Genomic DNA, 26,030 nt, shown 5'->3' on the forward strand with positions numbered 1-26,030 from the left:
AGAGGAGGGAGAAAACAACAATCTCTCAATTTTGTTCCCTAACCTAGAACACTTCTTAATTGTTTGAAACAAAATGATATCTCATTTGGATGATCATATATTGGTCACATAAATCAGTGTCATTTCCCCTGATTATTTTAAATATCCAGAAGAAATTAATTCGACCCCTATGTTCATTGAGACAGAAAAAGCACTTTCCATGAATTGCAAAAGAAAAAATATTTTGCAAATGAAATTTACAACTCCTATTATCTTTCTAAACACTCCTCCCTCCTAATCCATTCCTTATTTGAATTTCCTACTGTGGCCTGTTTTCTTTGGGAGTTATTAAAAAAAAAAAAGATACTTATTCACAAAAAAGCAGTTATCCAACTCTATGAAGATATGTGATCTTGTGACTCAGTTTTTGTGTTTAGTGATGAACAGGTCATAGACCATTATCAAAGTGTTTGATAACTGGGCTCTCCTGGAACCAAACTAAAATCATTACTGCATAGAACTCTAGAATTTAATAGAAATAAAATATCAAGGTGATTTTTAAATAAAAATAAAGAGTATTAACATTGGTAGTGTTGATAGGTCATCTTTGACCCATACCTAATATTATTTAAAAAAACCACAACATTTTAACTAAAGGTCTATATGTACATAACTTAGGAGAAGAATTCAGAAAACCACAAAGACAAAATTTTAAATTTCTTTAAATGTCCCAATCATTTTGTAAATGTAATTCCAGTTTTTGTTCTATAAATCTATACATGCACTGCAAGTCTGATTTATAATTTGAATTTATTTATAATGAACTATAAACCTCTTCTCCTAATGTATGCTTAAAAATTTTTTTAGTTTTATTTATTTATTTTGAGAGAGACAGAGACAGCATGAGTGAGGAAGGGACAGAGAGAGAAAGAGAGAAGCCCAAGAAGGCTCCTCACTGCCTGTGCAGAGCCCAGTGTGGACCTGAACTCACAAAACTGTGAGATCACAACCTGAGCCTAAATCAGGAGTCGGATGCTTAACTGCCTGAGCCACCTGGGTGCCCCCGCCATTTATGCTTTTTAATGTAAGTATGATATTTCATGTTATGGAAGTACCATAACTTACCCAGTATTCCATTAGAATTTAGACTTTTTCCTCTATTTCTTCCTACCATGTATACTACCATATATAGAGTAAACTTTTTTTTTAAGTTTATTTTGACAGCAAGAGAGAAAAAGCACATGTGCACGCGCAGGGGAGGGGCAGATAGAGAATCCCAAGCAGGCTCCATATACTGTCAGTGTGGAGCCTGAGGCAGGGTTTGAACCCATGAACTGTGAGATCATGACCTGAGCCTACTTCAAGACTCAAATGCTTAACAAACTGAGCCATCCAGGTGCCCCACACATATATTCTTACATATACATAATCTTACACTATAATATTTTTAATCCACCTCTTATTGCTTCTTTAGGGTAAATTCTTGAAAGTACATTGTTGGATAAGTGGTCCTATGGATTGTACTGAATCCACCATGAATGAAAATCCATATGCTGAAGTCCTACAGTAATCAATGTTACTGTATTTACAGATGGCACTTTTAGGTGGTAATCAGGTTAAAAGAGGTCAGTCATAGGGGTGGGACACTAAACTGATAGGATGGGTGGCCTTCTAAGAAGAGAAAGAGTGGGATTTCTTTTTCTCTGTTATATGAGGACATGGGGGGAAGGAAGTCATTTGCAAGTCAGGAAGAGAGCCTTCCCCAGAACCTGACCATGCTGGGCACCTTGATCTCTGACTTCCAATCTCCAAAACTGTGAGAAAATAAATTCCTAATGTTTAAGCCACCCAACTGATGGAGTTTTTTTTACGGTGGCCCAAGCTAAGACAATGTAATGATGTTTTCAGAAATTTGATACATACTACCAAATTGCTTTTTAAGAAAGCACTTACTTATGTTTGCTCTGTGACCCATGTGCATGAAATGATTCATTTCCCTGCAATCTCATCAACTGTTGTCTTTATCATTTGTTATAATCATTTTCAATTTTATACATAAAAAGAGTATTTCATTGTTTTAATCTATTAATTTCTGGGTGGCAAAAGGATACAATCTTTCCGCTTTACACAGAATCTCTCCACAGGTCATAAAAATCATTGCATTTGATTCATTCAGAATATTTAATTGTGAACTCTACTTACCAAGTGCCCCAACATTTCACTTATAAAATTTGTAAACAGATGGCCACTATCATTCATTTCCTGACTCAACAAATATTCATTGAGTACCTGCCTAGGTGCTGGGGAAAATATAACCAGAACAGAAATGTGTCCTGCCCCAACAGAGTTTATAGCAGGGAAAGGCATTAAAAGAAAAACCAGACAGTAATGCACAATTGCAATAAAGAAGGGCAAAGGTACAAAGCTTTGAGGTAGTATGGATTTTCAGGGAAGGAGTCAGGTTTGGAATGATTTTTCAGCTGAGATGTAACAGACGAGCAGCATTTACTCAGGTGGAACTAGAAGCAGAGGTTGTGGAGAGCATTCCAACAGGTTCTCCATAGTCAAGATGTTCAAATATTTTTTTTCCAAAATGCAAATTTTATATGACTCTTCTGCTTCTAGTATAGTGGGTTGACTTGATACTCCAAAAGCCCCTTTTCACTACAAAACACCTAAACACTGCCAAAGTCATAATAAGCATACAGTAGTTAAATGTGCTGTACTCAGAAGAAAGTTAAAAAAAAATTCTCCAGAGGAAAATGAAAAGGAACCAGAAACTGAAACCAAAGTGGGGGGTGCATGTGAACAACAGGGCTGCCTTGGGGGGGTAAATGCTGATACTAAGGAGGCTTTACAGCTATGTTCAAGAGAATGCACCATGGGGTCCGCAACCCCAGGGGCCACTGAACCGGAGATTCCTGCAAAAACTGGGCCCAGTACAAACAACTGGGCTGTACTATCAGTTAAAGGACGGGCCAGAAAGAATCCACATTCTTGTAAGTGGGAGGCAACAAGGAAACCTGTCTGTTTCCACAACATCTAAAGATTGAGGGAAAGAGGCTTTCCTGACAATATGAGCCGTATGCCCAACCTCATTAAACTGGGTACTACCTGTGCAATCAAGAAATCCCCAAGATGAGAAACTAAAGTAGCTCCAGTAGCACCTCAATCACCAAGTAAAAGCAAGAGCACATCCTCTTTAAAAGAGAGTATTCGCATCCTCAACCAGGCCTTGTAGAATTCTCACAAATTAATTTCAAATACATGTGCCTACTAAAAAAAAAAAAAAAAGCTAGCTGAATAAGAAAACAGTGACCATGGCAAAAATGTCAGCAGAAACAAGATATAAACGCCTAGAAAATTTTAGTTATTAAAATTGATCAGAATATAAAATAATTATAAAGGTCTAAGGGGAAAATGAGGGAGAGATAAAAACTAAAAACCAAGAATCAAATGAGAGAGGTTCAGAAATGATGAAATGGGGGTGCCAGAGTGGCTTAGTCAGCTGAGTGTCTGACTCTCGATTGCAGTTCAGGTCTTGATTTCACAGTAGTGCAATCAAGCCCCACATGGGCAGAGTGGAGCCTGATTAAGATTCCCTCCCTCCCTGGATCATGCATGCACGCACTCTCTCTCTCTCTCAAAACACAACAACAAAAAACAAACAAAACAAAAATCAAATGGATTTTAAAAAGAACCAAATAGAAATTTCCAGAACTAAAAAAAAAATTGAAATTAACAATTCAATGAGTGGGTTAAAAAGTAGATATCCTCACTAAAAAGAGAATGAGATAGAGTAAGGGTTGGCAAAGTATAGTCTACCACTTGTTTTTATGAATAAAATTTTATTAGAACACAAACCACACCCATTCATTTACATATTACTCTTGGCTGTTTTTGCACTAAAACATACACTTGAGCAATTGTGGCAGAGATCATATGGCCCACAAAGTCCAAAATATTTATTATGTTTACTATCTGGCCCTTTATAGAAAAACGCTGTCAAGTTCTTTGAAGATAGAACTGAAAGTATTACCCAGAATGCAACTGGAGAAATAAGTAGAATATGTATTACAGACATTAAAACATACATAAGATAAATGCCTCATATATGGATATTTGAAATTTCAGAAAAGAGATTAGGGGAGAACCAACATTGAAAGAGATAACAATATTCCAGAACGATGGCAAACATGGATCTTCACACCCAAATCAAGGTAAATTCAAAGAAATCTGCACTTACTCAATATCAGGGTACATGGATCAGAAATCCACAGGAACCCCCAAAAGTATACATGAAAAGAAATCCACATGTAGATATGTTATAGTGAACCCACAAAACACTAATGAACAAAATAATCTTGAAAGTATCCAGAGAGGAGAGACAAATCCACATCAAAAGAATGGCAATTAGATTGCCAACAGCTTTCTTTCTCATAACAAAGGAAGCCAGAAGAGAACGAAGTATTATCTTTAAAGTTTTGAGAGAAAGTAACAGTCAATCTAGAACTGTACACCTAGCAAAATTTTCTTTGAAAAAATGTAGAACACACACAGTTCCAAATAAAAATTCACTATCCATAAGTGCTCCATAATAGGAAATTCCAAAAAATATACTTCAGGAAAAAAGGAAAAAATTCTAAATCAAAGCAAGTGTTGAGTATAAAATAGAAAACAAATAAACAAGGATACAACTGAAATACCAGAGAATTAAAGCATAGACAGTAAAGGTCTCTCTACTCTTTAGAAGGAGAAGAAGTGTGTTGATTAGCATAAAACTTAAAAATTTTTTAGCAACATGCTTGGTAAAATCTCAAATGTTGGAAAATGTAAGCTATTGAGGGGGAAAAAAAAACAGAAGAAAAGAACCTGGATAAAACAATAGAGCAAGAAAGAAACAAAAAGCCTACAAACATGAACCAAAAAAAAAGAAAGGCCAAAATAAAATGGTAGAAATAAATTCATTTATATCAATATACATAATTGTAAACGGACTAAACTGATTAAAAAACAAATTGTCATACTGGAGAATTAAATCAGAATCTAGTTTGCTATTTATAAAATACACTAAAACACAAGAATACAGAAAGGCTAAAAGTATGAATAAACATATCAGACAAATACCAAAAGAAGGCTACATTAATAACCATCTTAATAAACTCGAATGCAAAATACATTAGTTGTAAAAAGGGTCATTATTAAACAATGATAATAATTCCCATTCTCTAGGAGGATTTAACAATTTTAAACTTGAATGTACCTAATAAACAGCCTCAAAATATACAAAGCAAAAATTGGCATAAGCAGGAGAAAGAATCCACTATGGCACCTACAGCTTTCCACTTACCAGACGGGGGAAAATGCAAGATGAGCTTGGAGCATGTTTTAGTACCTATCATAGGGAGTCAGTCTGAAAGAGCTCTCAATGGCTCAAGCTGGAACCATTTGAGCAACAAAATAAAGCAGTATCAGATTATAACCCAAAGTACAAAATAACTACATATGAATCCCGATTAATATAGATAAATGTTTGACTGAGTAAAGAGAGAGAAGACAAATTTCCTTGCAGAAGAATTCCAAATAATATATCTAGTTGGTCCTCCCTCCAGGAAAGTGGCACTCTCCCACTGAGTGTGAGTTAGACTTAGTGACTTGCTTTCAAAAACTAGTGTTTAGAGAAAGCAAAATAATATCTTTGCAGTGGAGAATCTGGGCATGCACTACCTTTCCCCAGTGACCCTAGAGTGAAGATGACCAGTGATGTCTTGGGGTTATCAAGGACTTCCTGAGATGAGACAGTATTTTATCTCTTTAAAATCCCATAACCTCAATCTAATCATGAAAATGTCCCACAAACCCAAACTGAGAGATATCTGACAAAATACTCGACCAGAACTCTCCCAAACAGTCAAGGTTGTGAAAAACCAGAAAAGATGCAGGAACTCCACAGATCAGAGGGGACATGACAACTAAATGCAACAGGGGTGGCATCCTGAGTTGGACCTTGGAACAGGAAAGAAAAAAATAGGACACAAAAAAATGGGCTAGTGAAACCCAATTAAGAACTACTGGTTAGGTAACAGTTACATGCCAATGTTCGTTTCTTAGTTTTGACAAATATACCATGTTATTATGCGACGGTAACAGGGGAAACAAATATAGAAATTCCCTGCAAGATCCTTGCAATTTTTCTGTAAATCTAAAATTATTTTTCTAAAAAGTTGGTTTTTAAAAAAAATTAATGAAAAGGGAAAAGAGTAGTATAGTTCAACAAAGCCAAAATCTACTTCTTTGGAAAGACTAATAAAGTTTACAGAATTTCTGGCGAGATGGATTGAGGGGGAAAAGAGAAGATAAAAATAAACAACATTATAATGTACAAAAAGTAGGCAGAGCAAAAAGTACAAAGAATGTCTTGAACTTAGTATCAATGCATTTGAAAACTTCGATAAAATGCACTATTTCCTAGAAAACCATAACCCGACAAAACTCACTCAAAAAGACAGAAGGAAAGCCTGTATAGCTAACTACAAAATTAACTAATGTGATAGGTAAAAATCTTTCCATCTAGAAGTCTCAAAGCCCAGATGGTTTTAAAGAGGAGTTACTGATAATTTTTAAACAGTAAGTCATTTGACGTCTATACAAAACAAGCTACAAAGTTCCCAAACTCACTGTATATGGCTATCTATGGTAACGTGAATATCACATCCCAATAAAAGCCGTATGAGAGAGGGAAAAAATAGGCCAATTTTGTGCAACATAGATCTAAAAACCCTAAACTGGCAAGAGTACTAGTAAATGGTATAGATGTGCACAGATAGTTGTGTTTGTTTTTATGTAACAGCATTACATATTATGTTCTTAAAAAAACTTTAGTATATTAGAAAGTTACATGAAAATCCAACTCAAGACCTCAAACTTTTCCACACCTAAGTCTAGATGCTAAGAAGGTGCTAAAGGCCCTGAGTTTAAAAAAAGCTGGTGTAGTTCTTGCTTACAAGAGCTAATTTACAAGGTAAATTAACCTGATTTACATTCTAACGCATATTAAAAAACCCTTTGCCTTGTCTCTTCCTTAACGATTTACCTTCAGTGGGCTCTTTTATGCATTATTTCAGAAAAATCTAGGAGCTGTGTGCTGCGAATGAATGGTGTGGAAGGAAAACAGGAAACTGATTAGGTGATTTTAATAACTATATTCTTCAGGTTGCATTCTGGCAGCTTACTTATTACCCTTGATGACTGGGTTCTTGACTCCTGCTTTTGGCGAGGTCTTTGCCACTGTCCCATTAGACCCACAATGTTTTCCAGAAACATGAGGTGGGCAGCATTGATGTAATTATTCACAATGAACAGATGGGAAACTGAGGCTCAGACAGGACCAACTGCTCAAAAGGAAATAGCTCATAAGTAGGAGAGCTGAAGACAGATGTTCTGTTTCAACATACTATGTCTTTCCACTTAACTGCTCACTTTCTTTGTGTTGTTTTGAAAGGCATAATTACCTTGCTCTAGTATTGAACTCAAGGCTGGGTGGGGATAGATGTTATTGCTAGGCAAGCTTGACTGAGACAGATCTGAGGTTATTCTATAGTTTCTGAGAGAATCAACAAAGAACCCTCAGAGTATATTTAAAAGGCACTCATTGGGGCGCCTGGGTGGCTCAGTCGGTTAAGCGGCCGACTTCGGCTCAGGTCACGATCTCGCGGTCCGTGAGTTCGAGCCCCGCGTCAGGCTCTGTGCTGACAGCTTAGAGCCTGAAGCCTGTTTCAGATTCTGCGTCTCCCTCTCTCTCTGACCCTCCCCCGTTCATGCTCTGTCTCTGTCTCAAAAATAAATAAACGTTAAAAAAAAAAATTAAAAAAAAAAAGGCATTCATTGATCACTATCCCTTCCCCTTCTGTGCACATATGATGAAATCTGTCCACCTGGACGCATTACATGAAGATGAACCTTGCTTATGGCATTTGATCTGGTTGCCCACCTGTCCCAGAAGTGAGTCTCCAGATTCACAACTGATGTGACATTTACACTTATTTTCTCTAAGTCACATATAAAAGACTAGAATTAAGAAATGGTAAGGAAAAAAAAAAGTGGTAAGGAAAAGTTTTGATGAGCCTGTTTGATTCAATTATCTATGATTTTACTCAAACATGTACCACTGTCCCTAAAATTAAGAGACAGGAAGTTAAGGCACCATTGCTGAAGTGATACATCAGAGGAAATGTTACCTGTGAAGATGGAGACATCATCATATAATAATATGATTGATCCCATGAAGGCTGCCTACTACTCTGTGACGTAGTCTGGAGTCCACAAAAAATCAAGATTATTTTAAATATAAACTCTAGTCATGTTACAAACCCATCCCTACACTTGAAAGCGCATCTGAGCTGGCTTTTGTCAGACGTGCAGCAGCTCTAAGGCGGGCCCACTAAACTGTGGCCAAGCCAGTGAATACTCTGTATACATACCTTACATTAAACTGACACATAAAAGCCATTTTGTGTTGCTGCTTTAGCTTCTCCACCCTCAGCGTGACTAGCAAAACCAAGATGCATAACCACACATATCAACCTAGAACTTTGCCCTATAATGCATAGTCTCTGAAAGTCTCTTTTCTCCTTCCTGTCAGTCCTTAGTGTCACGATCACTGAGTGGCTCTGTTATTCACAGACGTGCGGCTATCATCCTGCAGGAATGTGTCTGTTTCTGTCCTTGACTCACTTTTTTCTTTCTTCCTTTCTTTTTCTCTCTCTTCCTCCATCTTAGTACCAGCCAGACCTTTTCTGTTTAACTCTATTCTTTTATTCCTGAAACACTCCGAGTGCTATTCAGAGAAGATGGGTCGGCACAGAGCACCTTGAGAGCTCAATGCTGTGTAATAGGATGTGCTCCCGGAAAAATTTCAGATCCAGACGGCACTGTTGTCCTTCACTTCAGTCAATGACAAAAGGCAATCTTTTTTCCTTTTGAATTTTTGACAGAGGTAGCTCAGGTAATGAGCAAAATGGAGCTCTGAATGTGTCTTGACAGATAAAAACGATCATAAAGAGAGACTATGGCAAATACTGTACAAAAGTCGGACTTGACATTGATGGTATTTTTAACAAAAGTCTGTATAAATATCAGATACTGCAGACTCGGATAAGAGAAGCTTATTTTCATAAGGCGAGGTTGCTAAAACCTGAATATTCTATCAGCAAAGAAATGAAGATTATAATTACATATGCACTGAAATATTTCCACTTAGCATGAGCTATCACAGCTCTACCTATTTTTCACGTTTTTTTCTCCTTACAGTTTATGTCCCTGTGGCTGGGTGGCAAAGGGAAAAAGCACTGTTAGAATAACAACTAATAAGTACCGATAATTATCCAGTGTCTTCATATTAGCATTTCCCCTTTAACACACGAGAACTTGGGAGTTTCAGAAAGATTAAGTGATTTGCCCAAAATGGGTCAGCTTGCAGATTTCAGAGTTAGATTCAAGTAGTGACCTTTTGCCTCTTTTTATTCTTTCACTGTGATGGCATGACATTTCTGAATGACATCGTACCCGTCAGCTTATCTTAGATAATTTCTACCTCAAACTGAGGTTCAAATTTCCCTAAAACTGCATTTCTTCCTTTCTTTTTTAAGCTGCACGTGACCTAAATGTTGAATCCCAGACTGACCCGTATTTGTTTTATACCATGCAGAGATATCTGAAAATGTACACATTTTAACCCAGAAAATGGATTTATGTTAAGCATAACACAAGCATGAACATATAAGCACACCTTATATTATACTTTGCAGTGTACCATTATAAAGAAAACAATAGCTTTACAGAATAAAAGTAACTATGGCAACCTATAGATTCAAATCAGCCTGTCTCCAAGGTGGCAGTTCCCAGTTGCCTCAGTAACTTTCCATTAAAATGTGTCTCAAACATACACGTTTTGGGGAAGCATTAGCCGAATGTCCTACTTAAGGTTCTCAACTTAATTATCCCTTTCAGTGTTAATGATGAAAATAATCTGATCATACCAAACTCTTTGGGTAGGTCTGTTTCAGTACAACCTTCTCAGCCTCTTGCATTTCGGAATCCTGCCTAACTAACATTGCAAGACGTATCTTTTGACATCCATTGGTCAGGAGGAGGTAAGACGGAGCCAGGAGCTAAGAAACAGTTTTAGTTTAAAAAAAAAAAAAAAAAAAAAAAAAAAAAAAAAACAGAAAAAACTGCTCATGTTGGCTATTGATTAGTGATCCTGACTGTCCCCTGTTGTTGCCACCCCGTTACCCTCCACCCCCCCCACCAAAGTTTATGGAGTGCAGATGGTTTAGTTTAGGGTAATGGGAAATGACTACAATCTGCAGTTTCCCCTTAATTCTCAAGTTAAGGTTGTGTTCCATAATTAGGTTCCAGATCCTGAGACCAGGATTGGTTTTCATTTACTGTGGAATGAGAATGGCAACAATGACAACTTCAACTCAGCAAATACTTACTGTGTGCCCACAATGTACAAGGCAGTGTGGTCTCCTCCTGCAGAGCACAACAGGTGAACGAGAGCTGGGTTTTGCCTTTAAAATATGACCTACTAGGATAGAAGCAGGTGAGTGTGGGCATGGATGCAGCATGTAGGTATGCAGGATAAAGTTCATAAGAAAACTACAGGCATAAGGTTTTTAGTGTTTAAGTTAACTGAAGCTTTCTTTGAGGAGCTTTATGATACAGGACGATTACAAATTTGGGAAACGACAAATAGGACTTGATGAGTAAATGAGTTGTCTGGGGTAAAGATTATACATGGAGGCATACTGGGAGAGAAGTCTGGGTAGATCAGACAAGAAATATGTTGAGAAAACCCTAACAATATAGATTGGAACTTATCTTTAATTTCATAATCAAACAAGAATCACTGAAGTTTTTTGTAAAGGAGTAGAATAAAAGTTAATCTGTAATTTTGAAGGTGATTGGTAGACTTTTGTAGGGAGGGCAAAAAGCAGCAGAGAGGGGTGCCTGGGTAGCTCTGTTGGTTAAGCGTCAGACTCTTGATTTCAACTCAGGTTGTGATCTCATGGTTTCTGAGATCAAGCCCCACATCATGATCTGCATTGAGGGTGGAGCCTAAGATTCTCTCTCCCTCTGCCCTTCTCCCTGGCTTGTGCTCTCTCTTAAAATAATTTTTTTTTTTAAAAAAAGCAGTAGAGATGGATGGGGTGCCTGGGTGGCTCAGTCGGTTGAGCCTCTGACCTCAGCTCAGGTCATGATCTCATGCTCTGTGACTTAGGGCCCTGCGTCAGGCTCTGTGCTGACAGCTTGGAGCCTGGGGCCTGCTTTGGATTCTGTGTCTACCTCTCTTTCTCTCTCTGCCCCTCCCCTGCTCATGCTCTCTCTCTCTCTCAAAAATGAATAAACTTAAAAAAAAAATTAAAAAAAAGCAGTAGAGACATGTATAAAGATAAATAAGCAAGAAAAAAATGAAGGCTTGAATTAGGATAGTGCAATGAAAATGATAAAAAAGCGAACTTGAGGAGTGCTCAGTGTTGACACTGGCAACAGACTGGGTCTAGAAGGTAAAAGCAAAAGATGAGTGGAAAATGAATACGTCATTAATGGAAGTGATATTAACATAACTAGTGAAGTCATTCATTCACTCATCAAATGTTTACTGAGCACTTATTTCGTTACTCTTTGCCAGGTACCCTGCTAAGAGCTCCAAGAGGTACAGAAGCTGGTCTAGTGAGATGACAGACTTATTTTATACACAGAGTTGAAAGTACCAGAACATTCAAGCCATCCATGGTCAATAGAGACCTATAGTTTAGAAGAGTCATTGGGATGGAGTTGTCTGTAAAAAGAGAGGTCGCTGTGGAAAGGGGCAAGATCACTGAAGTACAATTTTTCTGTGAAGTAGAAAAATTCTCAGAAAGAAGAGCAAGTTCAAGAACAGATGTGAGAAAAGAGCTATCCTGTACCTGGGAGTCTGGAGGAACAAAAATTATTAGCAAAGAGATGGTCAAAAATAAATAAGGGGAGAGCCGACATGAGGCGGTATGGCACCAGGGAGATAAGCGGCAGTTCAAGCAGCACAGACCCTGGGAAATTCAAGAGCATCATCTTTTCAGTGGGAGTAGCGAAGGTGAAGCCGGAGAAGAGGTTCCTGGATTAGGTCATTATGCAATCTATTTCAAGAAGCCTTGTTGGTAAGTGAGGAGCTAGAAGCCAGAAGCAGATGGGGGGAATGGAGACAGAAGATCGGTTGGGGAGATAAAGAGAACAATGGAAAGGTAGCTTGACATAATAACAACACTTACGACAACATAAACTACCAGTTAACATTTGTTTTGACAAATCATGTGTCAGGCAGTGTTCTAAGTACCTGACACATACGAATGTACTTAATCCCTAGCCAATTCATGACTTCTGAGAAAGATGCTATGTTCTATCTTTCTCAAGGACAGGGAAACCCAGACACTTCACTAGATGATGAAGCTTACCCTACCTCACACTGTTAATTTGTATTCCTTTGAACTCAGCACTCTGACTTCAGAGTCCCTTGACCATCCTGTAATGCTGTGAGGCTAGCAAAAGCTTACACAGGTTTGTGGGAAGAAAGGAAATAGGAAGATGGAGAGATGGAATGATGGTTGAAACAAGCCAAAAGGGGGATGGGATAAGGGGTAACCCCTTTGTGGGAGGAACCCTAATAAGGCTCCCTGGAACAGGATGAAGAAAAGGTAGGGAATGAGACATGGAGAGATTTTAAGCTCAGAAGCACATAGCTGTGGGGGGCCTGTATTAGGTGATTTTTTTTTGTCCTTTTGGTAAAGCAAAAGGTGAGGTCACTGGCTCAGGGTGCTAAAACGGGACACCTGTTCCTAAGGTACAGAGCAGGAGCTAAGAGGAGACTCCCCATAAACCTCCTTATTTATCTTGCTTTATCAATGAAAACTTATTCCACAGTGGAAAGGCAAGGATGGACCATTAGGTATACATGGACCTATCAACAAGTTCTACCCAGACATACATATGCATCATGATGAAAATACAGAGGACACTTCAGCTGTGCAGACCTGAGTGCGAGGTGGTACCTAAGAACTAAAAGGCAACTTCTAATCTCCTAGATATTCTCTTCCTTTCTCTTTCAAGTGGCTTCAACGGCAAAAAGAAACATAAAGTGCAGCCAACCTAAATCAACAGCATATTGATGTACATTTTTCCTTTGTGGGTTTTTTTTCCGTCTCTTGCAAGAAGTGCTTGCTATTTAAAATCTGTTACTAGGTGATAGTGGCAAAGCACATTTTTCTCTCTTCCCAAGTCAACCCTACATATATCACCGCGTGTTTGCAAGTAAAAATACCTGTTGCCATGCACGTGAGAGGCGCAGAATGCAAAGCTGTAATGGAGCAGGGTTGGGTCAATGACAGCACCGTTTTCTGAATGTTCCATCAGTTCTGTAAGGTAGCAGAGATGTCTGTGACAGCCTCTCACACCATAACGGGCACAGTACTCATCTAACACAAAGACTTGGCCAGGGCTAAACCAACCCTGCAAAAGAAAAAAAAATTTTTTTTTCTTTCTGTACTAGGATTTGCTTTTCTGTAGGCACTCTTAGACATTATAAGAAGAAGCTGCATCAAAGTGTCTTTTGATATATTTTTTTTATTAGTAGCATGTTGCATGTTATTTTCAGAAAGCTAATGTCAACAGTTTTGGACCTGATCTGGGACACTGGTCACCTAATACCATTCTCTCTTTATTGCCATGGCAAGGCACGGGAAACCGGTTTTTCTCCACCGTCATTCAAAATTAACCAAATTTATTCACAGTATCTAAAATTGTCAGTCACGAAGAATAACATTCTGACAAACTTCGATCCACGAATGAGTCAAATAAAAAGAGAATGGTAAATCAGACACCATAATCGAAACTGCCGAGTTGCCAGAAGCACTTTTATAAGAAAATTCTAGTTAAGTCTAGCAGCAGTAAACATATGCTATTTGGAAATTTACATTTTTGGGACATTGTTCTCGTTCTGTTTGTCCTTCTGTGACCAATATAACAGAGTTAATGTTTTATAATAGTTTTTGGTGTTCTTGAAACGAGATGTGAAAGGTGTGTGTGTCCGTGCACTTGTGTGTGCGTGCACGTGAGCCAACTGAACCAGCAGGTAGTGTCTGCTTGGCTAATACTGGAGGGCAGGGTTAGGCAGAGTTGGTTCATAAAATGTTTTGATGGATTATATGAACTAAGAAATAAATGGTTTTAAAAGGGGGCAGGATAATGGTGCAAGAGAAGGAAAAGATTGGTGAGAAATGCAGAAAGCTAAGACAGCAAGAACACTAAGACGGAGAAAAACAAGCTCTCAAAAACTTACTGTGCTGATGGTACAGGCACCGAACTGGACATACAATATTACGCGCTCTCTGTAATATTAGAGCCATCGTGCCTGGTAGTTACTATGCTCTCCCTGTCACAGCCACATAAGCTACAATGCAGCAACATTTAGTGAATTGCTCGAGACACTGAAAGTCGGTTGTCGGGCCATGATTTACATCCAGGGCCATCCATCCTGCCTCCAAACACCCTTTTCTCATCACACCATGCTCACTACCCTCTAGATGCAGTTGAAGACACACTGTAGTGCTCTCCTCAGACTCCTTATGACACGTGGGGTCATCCACTTAACCAAAACAACTTTTGTAATTCAGTACCCAACTCCACTGAGTGGAAATCCACCAGGGAAGCCCGTCATTGATGTCCACTGTGTGTGTGCTTGTCCCCGGAAAGGCACCATCAGGTCTTGTGATGATTTCACTCTCCATATAACTGTAAAGTTTGGGCTGGATCAGGTTTAAACCATGCACGTAGTGTACTTAATAATGAATGTACAAATGACTTATCAGGACAGTAAACTGGGATCACAGCAGTAAGTGGTTTTAATTCCTCCTGCCTATTCAAACATGTCCAATGAGCTTGGAGCACATCCTGTCGAAAATCTTACTTTAAAGAGACCGTAGCTTTATTGTAGGTAGCTACCATGCCATGTTCAGCAGTCAAAAGACTATGTGGTGATGGAAACAGGCATATTCAGGCTGGACACATTTCAGAGCAATGGCCGCTGACATACATCCTTGGAAAGGCACGTGCAATTCCTAGGCTACAGTCTAATGCCCACATTCTGAGGGGTCAAGCATTCCTTCTATATGTAAACGGTACTTTATATGCCAAATTCTGCCTGGTTTCAACACACAGAGAGTAGCAGTTTAGCTACTTGATTTAGTTTTCTTAAGGAATTCAAATTATCTTTGGAAGGTTAAAGGAAACCAAAGCTTTCTTGTTACATGTTGCCCTGTCATATCATTTATCCCACTGTTTCTTTCCCCCGCCACTTAGGTTGTCTTTCTAGAAAGAAGAGAGAAACGAAAGATATCAGCATTTGGTGAGACTTTAAACCTTAAAATGTCTCTACAGGTGTTAGTAAATCCTATCCCAGAGGTGTGGTTTTTTTTTTTCTTTCTTTTTTTTTTTTTTTTTTTTGCCTTCATTAAAGCCTTTATTTTCATTCAGCCTTCTCCAGAGGGACTGATAAACCACAAGTCAGTGTCTGTTTGAGTCTATTCTCCTGTCTATTGAGTGGCACAGCAGTGGTCTTCAAGTGTATAATTTTCAAATTGGGAGGCAATCGATTGGAATCCTTTATCCCTAACTCCCAACTACAGTTATTAAAGGGGTCAGGAATAAAATGCCTCTTCATAACAAGTGTTTCTCACTTAAAAAAAAATCTTTCATTCTAACCTACAGGGAACTGGATGGACAGACTTGTACTCACCAAGCAAGAATAGGAATCATTCAGTCTGTGATCCAAAGTCTGCCTCTGGAGTAGTCTAAAAAGGAAGGCGTGGTCAAGCTTGCAAGGATTAGCAGAAATAAACTCATCCATACCATGTTTCTGAAAACGGTCTGCATCTGTAAATCCAGAAAAGCATGTATAACACATTTAGTTTCCTGGCTTACTCATGGGCAAATACAGGTTTTGAACACAAAATGCATGCCTCATGATAACACACTATTTTCTATTGCAAAAAATAGGATGCCAGGAATCCAGCATATTAACATAAATTGCAATTTTTCTGCAGCCTAGTGAAAAATGATCTGGCAAAATCTGCAGATCATTTGAAATGAGGAAATCCTACTTTCAGTCAGAGCCTCTTCTAATAGTCATCACAGAAATAATCTTATTTTCCAATCTTAAGAAAAGTAGGTACATTTTAAGTATGTGTTTAAAGAAGGAATTGACTGGAAAAGAACCCAGGTCTAGTCATAAAAAAATAGCAATGATGGCTAGAAGCTTGCTTTCCAAATGGCAAACTAGGACAGAAATGAACACACAGGCTTCTGCTGGATCACTTCCAGTCTTTTTTTTCTTTTTCTTTTCTTTCTTTCTTTTTTTTTTTTTTTGAGCCTTTAATGGGACCAACCTTCATGTAGAAATGGCACTGAATGCTCTCAAGCTTCAAGTTTAAGAGATAGGAAAAAGGGAGCATCATGTTTGTGCAAATACGCAGACAAAGCATAACGTCCCAAATGGCACTTCAATCAAAGACCCAAATTTCTTGTTCTTTGCAGATTGCATCTTTCAACGCCTGCAGACCCTGCGGGTTTATCAAAAGGCAAGCTTTTAGGACTGCTTTCATTAATGGTATGTTTTGTCAAAGTCTTCAATGTGAATTATTTACTAAGTAGAGAGAAAAAAAGACACACACCACCCAAAAGGAGTGCTGGGGTGTTACTACATTAGCTCTGTTAGAAATGTAGCGCGCATCAGGCAAGCAATCAGTTATCAGGGTAAAAGTGGACTCTCCTGACAATGGTGGGGCCGAGGCTCCATTGTTCCTTAAAATTCATAGACAGATCTCATTCTGGTCATCACAAGAAGTAGAGTCCTAAATGTAAGCCAAATGTAATTTTTAAAACCTATATGGTACAATCCTAAAATTGTAAAGGAAGGAAGACAAAAGTTTATTGATTAAACGCAATTATAGAGTCAGGCTCATAATAAAACTCAATATTGATCTGTGGACATGATGCTAACATAATCAGTCACATTTAGATATTTAGCCCAGATCATATTGATCCTATGTCAAGTTCAACTTTCAGCCATATTTGTGGATGGAAGAACTATGTAATTCAAGCTGAAGGGTCTTCAGAATCACATTAAAAAAAAATCTCACATCAGTGCAGATGTGAATGCAGCAAGTTAGCAATGAATGGGTGTTCATTGATGATGTAAGGTATTGGGTTGTGATGCATGGAGAAACTGCCATATGTATTCCCTTGGATTCACTAATTACTTAACTGAATGATTAAATGCATTACATGTGGTAAATTAGTATTAACTGGATGAACACCAAATGTTATTAAACTGCTCTTCCTGAATTGAGAAATGAGACAATCCAACTTCTCTTGTACTTTATTTGTATGTATAATAGTCTTTCAAAATAAAGTTACATATATAATAATGCAAAAATAATATCAAATTAGTAGACAGCATATTGAAAAATGCAAGGTACATATATAATAAAACTGTTATTTTGTGTTCTAAATAATCTTAGAATCTTCATTTCTCCATTTGAGAGAAAAAAATCTTTTAGTAACATCTTTATGAAATTACTAGTTTTATAAAACATCTGAATTTTATTCATTATTTCTTTCAACGGAGAAGGTCATAACAAGCAGTTAAAAATAACACTCACTTAAGGCTTATCTGTTGAGAATAGGATATACAATAAATTTCACAGAAAATCCACAATTCTTTTACACTTCTACAAAATACATACATTACATACATAAATACATACAATACATTGTACATAATTCTCTTTTTGCTTCCACCCTTTATAGAGGTTTATAGAAGCAAATTTTTTTTTCATTTTAAAGCAAAGTGTTTACAGTCTTTCAATAAAATCTACAAGGTCCTGAAAAATATGACTTATGGTTCATTTCTGCAATCAAATCATATTTTTAAAAATGAATTTACTTTACGAAGTATTTTCCTCATGAAATGTAACTCTAAACCACACATTTACCTATGTGTTAAGCCCTTCTGAATCACACACATGAATGAAAAATTATTTTGCCAACAATTGGTTTTCGTGATAAAAATATTCCTAATAGCAGTTTAAGTCACAAAAATGGACTCCATATCAACAGTGATAAAATACGCAGGCCAACAAAATTCTATTAAAGAAAAAAACCCCACAGTCTCGCTGGGGCTATATTTCCATGAAAGTGAAATGTATTCTTAGGGATTGCCCCATCTTCAAAATACAGGCTGCAAAGACCAAGCTGTTCTACTTTCTTTTTATACCTTATAAGCACAATTTGAAATACTTCATGCAAATATATTTCACCATGCACCACTGATTCATTAGTTTCTATAAACTCATGAAGAAATAAATTTTGAAAAAGCAACAGTTTTGATCTCTGTGAGAAATATTTCACTTTAAAACACCCGCTCATGAACCAAAGTACAATAGGAAAACTATTGTTGAAATACTATCTAGTTTCTTATTTCTGTACAAGAATATTTTCATGTAGTTTTCTCTTGGCGTAACATATCTACATTTACTCTTAGAAAATGCAGAGATATCATCTGGATATCAATTACATAACCAAATGCAAAGCTTGGAGACCGGCTTTAAAACTGGGTTATACTCGATTATCTTCAATTAATGTTTATTATAACACAAAATTATGGTGACTAGTTTTAAATGAAAAATTATTCATGGCACTAATTAAAAGTTCACCGATAAGGACAAATTTCAGTTCAGTTTGTCTTCTGAAACGGTGTAAGAAAATTATCAAAAGAAACCGACGAGATTTGAGCTTGAACAACGCACTGCAAAACTGTCAAATTGTGATGATTAACCTATGGACTAACTACAGATGTGGGACATGGTAATTGAGGATACTGGTGGAGAGTTTCTATGGTAACAGTTGGCTATATGCGCCAGCGTCTTTAGGTGGTACTGTCACCAGGTGTGGTAAAAGTGGATGGAATAAAACCCAAATTGAGAAAGATTATTATTTGCTATAGATTTATGGAATTATAGAGGCTTATTCAAACGGAACCTGAAAATTTAAATTTGTCATTAGGGTAACAGCTGTTGGAAGTCCAGGGAAAAGAATGAGTAGGCTGACAGTACCAATTTAAACAGTTAACACTGACTTGAAAACAGCTAGCCTAGGAAACGACGCGAGGACTATTAGCAGGCTGGTAGGCCCCCCTGTGGTGTGTGGGAGGGGGCTCTTCGGTAGACACTGACCACAGCCAGCCCCTGTGTGCTCAAGAATGCAAACATGAAGGGGCGCCTGGGTGGCTCAGTCGGTTAAGCGGCCGACTTCGGCTCAGGTCATGATCTCACAGTCCGTGAGTTTGAGCCCCGCGTCGGGCTCTGTGCTGACAGCTCGGAGCCTGGAGCCTGTTTCCGATTCTGTGTCTCCCTCTCTCTGACCCTCCCCTGTTCATGCTCTGTCTCTCCCTGTCTCAAAAATAAATAAAACGTTAAAAAAAAAAAAAAAAAAAAAGAATGCAAACATGAGGATAGGCATCTAAAGTCAGGATGTGAGGGGGAAAAAAGTTAACTGAAGGGGCACCTGGGTGGCTCAGTTGGTTAAGCGTCTGACTTCACCCCAGGTCATGATCTCACAGTTTGTGAGCTCAAGCCCCGCGTCAGGCTCTGTGCCTGGAGCCCACTTAGAGTTCTGTGTCTCTCCTTCTCTCTCTGCCCCTCCCCTGCCCCTGCTCACACTGTGTCTTTCTCAAAAATAAACATTTAAAAAAATTTTTTTAAAAATCAACTGAAATGTTTCTTCTTTTGCAACTAATTCTAAGGATGGTGTGTGTGTGTGCGTGCACGCATGTACGCTCACTGCTCTTGGTGTTGAGAGAAATTAGAATATAAAACGGGAGAAAAGGATGTGAGGGAGGGGCAAATGTGACACTGCAGGGGAAGAGGCGGGCATCCCTTAGCATTCTGAGAACACTCTGGTGTTCAGACCTGGGACTCAGGTACCAAAAGGACTATGAAAAAGGTGTTGCTACCTAAGAGTGCATCTCCTCCTCTGCAAAATCCTGAACTGAACTAAGCAGCATATGAATCTTTTCAAATACAATAACTTGATTTAAGACTGTCCTATGGTTAAGAGCTTGCTGGTAGCTGCATTTGCTGATACCCACATCTGATTATACTTTCCTTTTAGGTCAAATTCTCAATGAGCTTGAAAATTCACATGAAGTTAAACATGGGACAGATAAGGACCACTTGTCTTTTTGATAGCACCCACGTAGCCACTAACAGGAAGTTCCAGGTTACAAAATTTTATGTAGATCTTGGTTAATATTTTTTGTTTTATGTACACATGTATTATGCTGAACACCAAAGAGAAATGTTGATACGTATATTAATTAGGAGTTTGTTCACACCTCTATTATCGATCCAAATAATTTCTTAGCTTTTGTTAAATTGATTAAAACCGGATGTATGAATTTACACATCTTGCTTTCTGCAACGAATAACAAATAAGGAGTATTTTCACAAGACAATTTTAATCAACACATACAGACTAGAATCACAGGCAAGGTATTATTTGAAATAGTATATTATAATATATATAATATATTCAATGTAAGATAAAACATACCTATGAAGTGTGAAATTCAACTTACTAGATTAATCAAGAAAATAAGCTCATAAAATTAAATGTAAGCTTATATTCCAATTTAAGATTTTTTTTTAATCTGGCTTAAAATAAAAAGGTAAATTTTCTGGTTCTTTTTTGACATTATTGGAAATGAACTGTGTTGTACTGTATTGTGTTACATACATATTGTATTGCATTATATACATGAGAGAAAAATGAAAAACAGTTGCTTTGCATAGAAAAGGACAGTTTAATCAAAGACTGCCTGTCAGTCTGGCAGAAGGCAATGTACTACTATCTGAAGCAGAGAAACTGGATATCAAGCCGACTCTCTATCTGTTCAGTTTACTCTATTTTCTTAAAATTTCTAAATATCCTGAAAGCTAAAGAAACAGGGAAGTTGAATAGACTCACTTACTAGAAAAATCTATAAATACATACCTTTATTTATATCCTAAAATAAGGTTATCTTCAAATAAGTTAGACTTTATAAATTTATTATTTTTTTCTATCTTCTAAACATTAAAAAATGTTTAGTTCTAAAAAAGGTTTAAGTTATAACATAAATACTTCAAAGATAATTCAGGAAATAGAGGAAATGGACTAGCAACTAGTCCCTTTAATTAAACCAATATACTGTGAATAATTTATTCTATTTATAAAACTGTGTTTAACATAGTGAAATACCATACACACAATTTAGTATTTTTCCATGTAACATTACTGAGTAGTGTTTTGCAGGCTGTTGTAATACCTTCGCAGCCATGACCTTTACGCCCATATGAATGGTAGATATTAGGTTGTTTCTACTTCTCTGTTGTGGCAAAAATATATGTTTTTGTTTCATAAATGGCAAAGTTAACCTAAATATTCTGGGTTTGCCTAGAAAGTAGGAGCCTGGCATTGTAAATAAGACCATGATATTCCTTCAACAATCACATTATTACAAAAATTTTAATACAATGAAGCAAAAAGAAAATCATGAAAACACTCACCTTTACCAGCTATAGGTCAGCAAAGGAGTGAAAAAGCATAGTTAAATAGATTAGGAGAATATTTATTTCTATAACTAGTCACACTTTATTTTCATGTTATCTTCTTAGTTTCTATTAAAGACTCTAAAAGTTGTTCTTCCAAGAGATGACCAAAAAAGAAGAAAAAGGAATGTTATGGAAGTCATGGAATGAAGAAAATACTAAGGGCTAACTACTCTCTGGAAAGTTAAATGGTTTCTCTGATAGAGGTCAAGATCAGTATTCTTTTTTATTTTAGTTTTTTAAAAAATAATTCATTGTCCTGTTAGCTAACATAAAGTGTATGTTATATATACGGTGTATATACATATGTATATTTACAAAGATCTATATTTATGTTATATATATGTTATATATACAGTGTGTGTGTATATATATATATATACACACACACACACACACACACACACACACACAGACACACAGTGGTGTGTGTATATATATGTGTCTGTGTATATATACTATACGTATATGCATATATATATATATATATATATATATATTTATGTGTGTATATATACTATACATATGGTATAACACAAAGGTAATTGGAGTTGAGCTCATATCCCATCTTTAATTATTTGGCCTTATGTACCGTTAAGATGCCTAGATGTGATACTGAAGGGGGCTCAAAAAGAAAAGAGAGTAGTTATTTGATGTGGAGAACAAAATAATGCACGTCAAGATGTTACTCTCCTGGAGAAGAACCTTAACAGTAAAGGGTGTTGAATGAAAAGTCAAAATTCGAATTTAAAGTCATACCAAAAAAAGTCTTATTACAGAAGAGACCAGAGAAGTTTTGCAAGTGTAACAAATTAGAATATCTGGGTTTAATGATTATTAAAGCTGTGTTTGAAAACGTTTCTGTAATTATTACATCATTCGTTATTAATCACTTGTAGATTCAAATGAAGAATAAAATTCTTGATTTAAATTAGCATAAAAAGGATGACATGAATACTAAGGTATTTAGATAAAGAAAGTTGGCTTGATGACTCATTCTTTTTTGTCAATCTACAACAGAAAATAGCCCTCTTATTCTTCTGAGTTAAGAACAACCCTAGAAAGTGACGGTTCATGATTTTGGTATTCTGGAGTCCTATCAATGCCCATTTAATTTTGCAATACTTTTTCCATTTTTGTAAAACACATAAAAAAAGTTACAAGTATTAAAATAAATTTTCTTTTATAAGTTTGGGAGAATTTTCTTATATGCCCTTGAGATGCCCAAATGTACCCCAATGCTTGGCAAATTTGTAACTGAAAACCCAGGCACCATTTATTCCAGATCCATATGAAAAATTAGAGAGCTGATTCTATGACTAATACAAACTATTTTTATTCAATTAGGAATTCGTTAATGATGTAAACTATGATACTGAACAAATTTGCCTCAGGCAATTTTATATATTATTAAGGTTATTAATTGATAATGAAATTATGTTTTAACAAAACTTACAAAGCTGAGCATCCGCATGGAGAGTCCCTCCTTTAGGATTCAGTTTCTGGGTTTGAATCGCAGGAATGGGTTTATATGATTGACCTGTGGCCCTATACATGGCCTGAACCCATAATATTCTATCCTGTTCATCATCACTGGCAAATATCACCGTGTCTCCTTCTTTAACTGCATTAAAGAACATCTGTCCACCCTGAAGGCCTGTGGAGAAAGAAAGACATCATTAAAAAAACTTACGTAGTTGGCAGAGTTTTAAGCTCATTCGCTAAATGGTCTCATAGAAAAGAATGAATTTGATATCAATAGCTCGATACTACTAAGAAAAGTTTAAATTTCCGTACTACTTTAAAAATTAAAAATAGCCTAGGGAAACAAATAGTTCATGGCACAGTAACATTATGCAAGCCATATAAACCTACTCCATAGAAATATATAGTGTAGTTTGAAGGCTCAGGCCAGAGAAGAAAGTCTTCTCTTGGCACATTTCTAATGCCAGATGCAGGAGAAATATACGGTAATTTTAGCAGAAAAGGCAAAAATGATGCTTTTATCTGTATGGCATCTTATCCTCCACAAAATTCTTTCACAGAGATGAAATTTTTCATTTTTCACTGACCAATTAGTGAACATGATCACAGATTCCTACTTTTCATCTATGTGAAATTTTTAATCTCTGCATTTATTAAATCTATGTATTCCTTAATATTGCTTTATTAATTTCATTCATGGCCACATATTCATTAATTCATTCTCTTACCAATTTTAGACACCAAATGTCTAGTACATACCTAGCATTAATATGGAGGTAAGGAGAGAAGTATAAGAATGTGCTATTGGGGAAAAAATCAATAGACTACATAAAAGTTCATTGATCATTTCTTTCCCTATTTGTCTCTTGTAACTTTTTGCCTTCCACTAAAGAAGTTTATGTAAGCATTGCTGATATTGCTCACAGAATTTTTCCAATTATTGTAACTTTCACTATTGCATCCTTGTCCTAAAGATGACAGAAATGATGAGTTTAGCCTAAAGCTAAGTAGTCCGCAGAAAGATAGAAGTCGAATCTCATGAAGTCTTGTCCAGGTATCTTAGTGAAATATACACCCTATTCATTCAACGGAGCTTGAAACGTAGAACAGAGACAGAAGAGTTATGAGAATTTCATGAATACATAGCAGAGAAAGAGATTCAGCTTAGAATTACCTGGGTGGGGATCTGTATAATCCACAGTGTATCCTTCAAGCTGCATTAGTTCTTGTGGTTCAGACTTTTTTTCTCTGTAACTGCACATAGCGAAGGTATACTGGCTAACCTGCACAAGAGAAGGTTTGCAGATTGCTAGCATTAAATCTCTTTTATTTTTTAATCAGAGGATTCTTTGCCAAATTTTAAAAATTCAATAGGTGTTAGCATTTTTCAAAACCTAACTCAGAAATGAAAGCACCTTTCTTCTGCCAGCTTGCAGTTAGGCCCTTCCATGCCTACGATAACATTTCCCAAGCCGATGATCTGCTGGCCAAGATTCTATGAGACATTAATAGAAGCATCATAAAAAAGTATTCATGTTAAAAATAAGTTTGGGAATCACTGGGTTAAATAAAGATAAACAGGCTTCTTCTACTGCATGTTTTGTTATGGCCTTTAGTAGGCTAACATACTTCGTGAATCTCTAAGAGTAAGATATAACAGAAGCATTCTCAAATGTGCATGATCATGGAACTACACTTTAAAATGTACTTATTTCCAGACTTCAAAAAAAAAAAAAAGATTTCAGGGGCGCCTGGGTGGCTCAGTTGGTTACGCATCTGAATTCGGCTCAGGTCATGATCATCTCACGGTTTGTGAGCTGGAGCCCTGCGTCGCGCTCTCAGCTGTCAGCAGAGCCTGCTTCCAATCTTCTCTCCTCTTTTTTCTCTGCCCCTCACCTGCTTGTATGTGCACACAGACGTGTGCTGTCTCTCAAAACAAACAAACAAATAAATAAATAAACAAATAAAAAGATTTCAATAAAAATTGGGAATTTACTGGCCCACATAAGCAAACCCACAGGAAGGTCCAGGGTGGAATGAGTTTTTTGGGAGCCAGAGACTCAACACTGCCAAGATCACTCTGTGTCTCCATTCTACTTCTCTTTTGAAACTGGCTTCATTTTCTTGTGCTGTGGTCTCAGTGACCTAGAACCACAGTGGCCAACAGCTCCTCAGTCACCTCCCTGACTGTCCCACCTGGAGTCTTAAGGCCATATTTGGACCAATCACTACGGCTAAGGGGTAAAACTGACATTAGTCCAGTATGGGTCAAGAGCTTACATCTGTGGCAAAGAATGTCAAATGCTCCAACAGGTGGGCTCTGAGATGTTCCCCCCAAATAGAGAGGGGAAGTGCTGTTCCCAGCAGGAGAAAAGAATGTTTGGTGGATTAACACTTAAACTGCAAAATATCGTAGAACACAGGATTCCATGGAAAACAGTTTGGGTAATGTGAATTATGCCCCCTTTCCACTTTTAAACATAAATGAAAGTAAGAAAACACAAAAAATACCTTTCAATACACAAAAACTAAAGAGGGCTCGAGAGCTAATTATGGAAAAAAGTTACACAGACTATGCTAAAGTTAAGAAATTCTCCTTATTAAAGGACACCACAAAGAAAGTAAAAAGGAGGGGCACTTGGGTGGCTCAGTCGGTTAAGCGTCTGCCTTCAGCTCAGGTCATGATCTTGCGATTTGTGAGTTGGAGCCCTACATCAGGCTCTGTGCTGACAGCTCAGAGCCTGGAGCCTGCTTTGGATTCTGTGTCTCTGGCTCTCTCTGCCCCTCCCCCACTTGTGCTCTGTCTCTATCAAAAATAAATAAAAT

General features: G+C 37.1%; 1 protein-coding gene across 8 annotated transcripts in view; it reads right to left on the minus strand.

Annotated features, from left to right (window-relative positions):
- The window catches only part of CADPS2 (calcium dependent secretion activator 2), a 545,032-nt gene that overhangs the window by 136,476 nt on the left and 382,526 nt on the right, over nt 1-26,030 (minus strand). For all 8 annotated transcript variants that reach the window (XM_049641753.1, XM_049641747.1, XM_049641748.1 and 5 more), the window contains 4 exons: nt 24,379-24,487; nt 23,176-23,376; nt 15,809-15,945; nt 13,337-13,524 (listed from right to left, as the gene is read on the minus strand). In XM_049641753.1, the coding sequence (XP_049497710.1) occupies nt 13,337-13,524; nt 15,809-15,945; nt 23,176-23,376; nt 24,379-24,487 (635 nt within the window). The remainder of the gene's footprint in view (nt 1-13,336; nt 13,525-15,808; nt 15,946-23,175; nt 23,377-24,378; nt 24,488-26,030) is intronic.

The sequence above is a fragment of the Panthera uncia genome, chromosome A2 (genome assembly GCF_023721935.1).
Source record: "Panthera uncia isolate 11264 chromosome A2, Puncia_PCG_1.0, whole genome shotgun sequence".
Classification (NCBI taxonomy): Eukaryota; Metazoa; Chordata; class Mammalia; order Carnivora; family Felidae; genus Panthera; species Panthera uncia.